The following is a 6000-nucleotide window of genomic DNA, read 5'->3' as shown; positions in this document are numbered from 1 at the left end:
TGTGTCACCGCATCCCTAAGGACTGTTTGGCGAAATATTTGACTGCATGTCACTGCATAACAAACGACTGAAACGATATAACTAGAGAAATCTCCACTGTGCTGCTGAGTGAGAGCGTATGGCAAGCCGTTTTAACATTTAAACCTTGTTCTGACTATCCATAAATATATTTAGAGATATAATTATATATTTTGACAAGTCATTATTATAATTCGACTTGTCAGAATGACAATTAGAGATATCTGCAATTACAATTGTACTAGTACGAAATCAGATTGGAGATATCTGCAAATATATTATGACTAGTCATATTCCTCCATTGACTTCCATTGAAAAATATTTGCAGATATCTCTGAGTTTTGACTCGTCAAAAATCCAATTCAAGATATCTACAACTGTAATTCGACTATTAGTAAATTAATTAGAGATATCTTCAAATATATTTGTAAATATCTCTAAATATTACGAATTAAAGACATCTCCAAATGTATGACTAGTAAAAACTCAGTTAGAGATATCTCTAATTACAATTGTGACTAGTCAAAACTCATTTAGAGATATCTGCAAATATTTTTTAATGGAAGTCAATAGAGGAATATGACTAGTCATAATATATTTGCAGATATCTCCAATCTGATTTCGTACTAGTACAATTGTAATTGCAGATATCTCTAATTGTTATTCTGACTAGTCAAATTATAATTATGACTAGTCAAAATATAATTAGAGATATCTCTAAATATATTTATGGAGTCAGAACAAAGATTTAAATGCTAAAAAGGCTTGCCATAGAGAGCGCTTCTGAACAGCGCAGCAGCGATGACGTAAGCGTGCCGAGGCCCGATATGGTGTGAGCGCGGGCCGTCGGGGGAGACGGGAGGGGGGACAAGCGTGCTTTGGCCCGGTTCGAGACAACTGTACCTAGTGTGAGTACGGCCTTGTTCTGGCGGGGTCACTATTAGCTTAGCATAATTTATTGAATCAAATTGGACTATTAGCATTTAGTTCCAAAAAAGGATATTTCTTACACCTTTTACAAGTCTCCCTGACTTAAACATAGTAGTAACTTTTTAGAACCCATTAAGCTGATTTCTTGTTTTGGCGGGGGAACTATTAGCTTAGCATAATTCATTGAATCGGATTGGACCATTAGCATTTAGTTCTAGAAATTTATCTATACCTACATCCCGTAATAAAACCGACGGAAAATTACCAGTTACTATTTTAGGTCAATATAGCTCAGGAATCTGCGTCACAGCGAGTTGCGGTTGGCCATGTTTGTGGACAATGCAGGAGCGCACAATGTAACCAGTGGCAGTAACATTTCACAGTATAATCTTTTGGAAAAACATCTCACAAACACTCGGAATAAAATAGACTAACGTGTATATACCTTTATAAACGCTTTACGTGTCTGAGAGGCTTATAATATGCATTTCAGAAAATTCTGGCTCCAACGAGTTTCTGTAACTGACAGCGCATCGACGAGCTGCAGCAAGAAAACATCTCCATATATGATGTTCTTCATTGCCTGCAGTATGAGCACTTGCAGTTTATTGCGGATGAGTGAATACAAAGGAATTGTCTGTACACCTCAGAGACAGGATTGTCTCCAGGCACAAGGCTGGGGAAGGTACAGAAAGATTTCTGCTGCTCTGAAAGTTCCAATGAGCACAGCAGCGTCCATCATCCGTAAGTGGAAGATGTTTGGAACCACCAGGACTCTTCCTAGAGCTGGCCGGCCATTTAAGCTGACTGATCGGGGGAGAAGGGCCTTAGTCAGAGAGGTGATCAATAACCTGATGGTCATTCTGTCTAAGGCCCAGCGTTCTTCTGTGGAAAGAGGAGAAACTTAGAGAAGGACAACCATCCGTGCAGCAATCCACCAATCAGGCCTGTATGTAAGAATGGCCAGACGGAAGACACTCCCCGCCTGCAATTTGCCAAAAGGCATCTGAAGGACTCTCAGACCATAAGAAACTAAATTCTCTGCTCTGATGAGACTAAACTTGAACTCTTTGGAGTGTATGCCAGGCGTTACGTTTGGAGAAAACCAGGCAGCGCTCATTACCAGGCTAATACCATCCCTACAGTGAAGCATGGTGGTGGCAGCATCATGCTGTGGGGAGGTTTTTTAGCAGCAGGAACTGGAAGACTAGTCAGGATAGAGGGAAAGATGAATGCAGCAATGTGCAGAGACATCCTGAATGAAAACCTGCTTCACAGTGCTCTTGACCTCAGACTGGGGCGACGGTTCATCTTCCAGCAGGACAATGACCCAAAGCACACCACCAAAATATCAATAGAGTGGATGTACAACAACTCTGTGAATGTGCTTGAGTGGCCAAGCCAGAGCCCAGACCCAAATCCTATTGAACATTTCTCAAGAGATTTGAAAACGGCTGAACACCGTTCCAACCTGATAGAGCTTGAAAGGTACTGCAAAGAGGTATAGGCAAAATTTCCCAAAGACAGGTGTGCCAAGCTTGTGGCATCATATTCAAAAAGACTTGAGGCTGTAATTGCTGCCAAAGGTGCATCAACAATTGAGCAAAGGCTGTGAACACTGCTGTACATGTGATTTTTCTGCTTTTTTTTTTTTATATATATAGATATATATAATTTTGCCACAAAATCCATAAGCCTTTTTTTCACATTGTCATTATGCGGTATTGTGTGTAGAGTTTTGAGAAATAAATGAATTTAACTCATTTTGGAATAAGGCTGTAACATAAAAAAATGTGGAAAAAGTGAAGCGCTATCAATACCTTCCGGATGCACTGTATGATACAAAAAATCAAAAGAGATCAATGTGAATCAGGCTCCCTTGTCCTAAACACCCAAAATGAATTGCATTGCCTACGACACATTCCCGAGCTCTATATTACCAGGAACTACTATATATACTCTGCTAAACTAAGCTAATTGTGACCTCGTCAGAAGAAAATGGTTCAAGTAAAGTGTTTAACTTCTAAAATAAGCTTTTTTTTTATTAAATGTGAAGTGTTCTTTAAGGCATCGTCTCCTAAACAGATGTGCTACAACCACAGACAATTAAAGAGTTGCTTTTTCTCTGCTGAGTGCTTCTAATGGAAATTCAGCTCTTCAGTCAGGCCACTTGGCTTCGAAAAGGGACCTTTGAAGTTCTTATTTGATGTACAATTCATTTTATTGACACTGGCCATCAATAAAGATATGAGCAGTTGTTTGTTTAGGCTGGGATTGAAGCTTTAGAGACTTCCTTTGACCTCGTTTCATAATCATAAAACGTTATTGATTAACCGTAAAGATGTTCAGCTTTAGATCATCCGTTGTTGATGTGGTGTTTGACAGACGAGGTGGGCCTTCTGGTGGGCAAAATCACCAAACATACACCGTTCGTGGGATATGCTGGAAACAAGCAGCAGACGGATAAGAAGAGACTCGCTGACGTGTTTGAGAAAGGAGATCTGTATTTCCACAGTGGAGATCTGCTGAGGATCGACCATCAAAATTTTGTCTACTTTCAGGATCGGGTTGGAGACACGTTCAGGTCAGCAGAGCTTTAGCTGGAGTACATGTGTCGGAGTTTCCAAATGTTGTGTTAACGTTGGTTTTTGCAGGTGGAAAGGAGAAAACGTGGCCACAACTGAAGTGGCAGATATTCTCACCATGGTGGACTGCATCGAGGAGGCCAACGTTTATGGAGTCAAAGTTGAAGGTAAGACTGAAAGATGCTTTGACCTCTAAAAGAAACACTCCCCTTTTTCATTCATTCATTTTCTTGTCGGCTTAGTCCCTTTATTAATCCGGGTTCATCACAGCGGAATGAACCGCCAACTAATCAAGTACATGTTTTACACAGCGGATGCCTTTCCAGCCGCAACCCATCACTGGGAAACACCCATACACACTTCTTTACACACATACACTACAGACAATTTAGCCAACCCAATTCTCCTATACCACATGTCTTTGGACTTGTGGGGGAAACCACATGAACACATGCAAACTCCACACAGAAACGCCAACCGACTCAGCCGAGGCTTGAACCAGTGACCTTCTTGCTGTGAGGCGAACGTGCTACCCAATGAGTGAGGTGTTGCGAACGCCGCCCTCTCTATTCTGCATCCCTATACTGAATTGAAAACATAGCTAATTAGGGTGTAACCTAATAATGTTAGGCTTTGGCTTGATTTTAGAAAGACATCATTGGAAAGAATCATTAGTTAATGTATTAATCAACGTTGTATAAAGGTTATAATTTGATCGAGAGGATCTGACAGAATTCAGTGTTTCCTCTAGGAAACACTTTTTCCAGCTGTGGCGGCAGGCCTTTCCCACAGATCTACCAACTACATATGGCGTTATTTCAATGACAAATCTATTTGCTTGCGCACCGAATTCCTGTTTGTGCAAAAAACGTCTTGCACGCCCTCAAATATACACTGACAAAGCACAGATCTTCTTGTGCGCTCTCTAATAAACACTGCTGAAGTGCGATGTGGTGTGTTTATGTAGTGAGTATGTCTCCAACATTTATTAGATTGGCTAGTAATATTTATGAATGTCTCCAGTAGACCTACAGAGCAGCATTAATGCACCCTGAAGTGAAACGGCTATCAACTCCAGCAAGATAAAGTCAGTATAAGCAGAATCACAGACCTTTATCTATAAATAAATTTTATGGAAACTGTGTTCACCCTAACTGAAAGCTACGTCGTGTTTGCTAGCCTCATGCATCATGTACCTGTCAGTCAGTAGCCCCTTTCACACATACAGACCTTTCCGGAAAATTACCGGCAATTTTCCGGAAAGGTGTGTCTGTGTGAACAGGCTCTTTTTATAAATACCGGTAAATTCGTTCTGGCTATTTTCCGGAAAGAGAAGTTGTAACATTACCGGTAATTTGCCGGAATGCTGCGCTGTGTGAATGCAGAAGGAAGATTGCCGGAAAGAGCGCGTGCACGTCTAGAAAGTGCTGACATGAGACACCTACTTTAGCCAATCAGAACAGTCAGACGCATTCACGTGCGCGCGGTTTATGAGAATAAAAGCCTGTAAATATTTTTCCAGACACATTTAGCTGCTAGATATTAGTCAGATAACGTTTCTATGTTCTTCTTAATGCTAAAGCCTGATTTATACTTCTGTGCGCTGTCTCTGTCGGTCTGCATTAACACTTCCGAAACACTAGTTGGCAGTGAGGTGTAAATGTTCCTCTGTGTCGAGTTTCTTCGCTACTTTTTTGCTTTTCCTGAACACTTCCGGGATGTACAAGTGGCTCAAACTCGTCATTTTGAGGCAGGAACCGGCGGACGTGCAAAAACTTTAACTATGAGGTAAAAACAAAACAAAACTTTCCATCCGGAGCTCCTTCACGGGACTCCACACTTGTAAACAATCGCTCGCGCGGCTCTCAGTCCCGCCCAGACTCGTCAGCGCTACCAAGCCGACCAATCACAGAGCTTACGCTACGCGTCGTTGCGACGTGTAGTTACATTTTTTGAGACGTGCACGTCAGTGACGGCGATGGCCACGGCGAAGGGCTATGCGTCAGCGCCATAGCATACGCCGGTGTTTGATGCAGAAGTATAAATCAGCCTTAACTGTGTAAATAATTATCGATAAAATGTTTATAATAATCCGCTGTTTGTTTACCTTCAAGCTTTGCGTGTGCCCGTGAGCACCCATAGCACCAGCACACACACGTATCATGAACATCTCAACATGCGAAAGTGTTTCTCTATATGTTTTCATCAAAGTTGTTCTCAATACTGATTCATCCGAAGAGTTTGTAATGAAGTCAAATGTTTACAAATTCAAGCGCAGCTGTTTAGATGTCATTTCTGGTTAATGATGTCAGAATTTACCGGCATTTTGCGATGGATGTGTGAATGCTCTTTTCCGGAAAAATTCCGTAACGTCCTCGCCTGTGTGAACAGCGTTTTTTTTAATATACCGGTATCACTGTGTGAAAGGGGCTAGTCAGTCAGCATATCTTAAAGGGTTAAACAAATA

General features: G+C 41.3%; 1 protein-coding gene across 1 annotated transcript in view; it reads left to right on the top strand.

Annotated features, from left to right (window-relative positions):
- Positions 1-6000, top strand: part of zgc:101540 — a gene marked incomplete at both ends in the record, with an annotated part of 30081 nt that overhangs the window by 20407 nt on the left and 3674 nt on the right. The window contains 2 exon segments of the mRNA NM_001008639.2: positions 3334-3532; positions 3603-3700. Of these exon segments, the coding sequence (NP_001008639.1) occupies positions 3334-3532; positions 3603-3700 (297 nt within the window).

The sequence above is a fragment of the Danio rerio genome, chromosome 25 (genome assembly GCF_049306965.1).
Source record: "Danio rerio strain Tuebingen ecotype United States chromosome 25, GRCz12tu, whole genome shotgun sequence".
Lineage (NCBI taxonomy): Eukaryota > Metazoa > Chordata > Actinopteri > Cypriniformes > Danionidae > Danio > Danio rerio.
The sequence above is the reverse complement of the archived record's forward strand: the minus strand, read 5'-3'. Positions and strand labels throughout refer to the sequence as shown.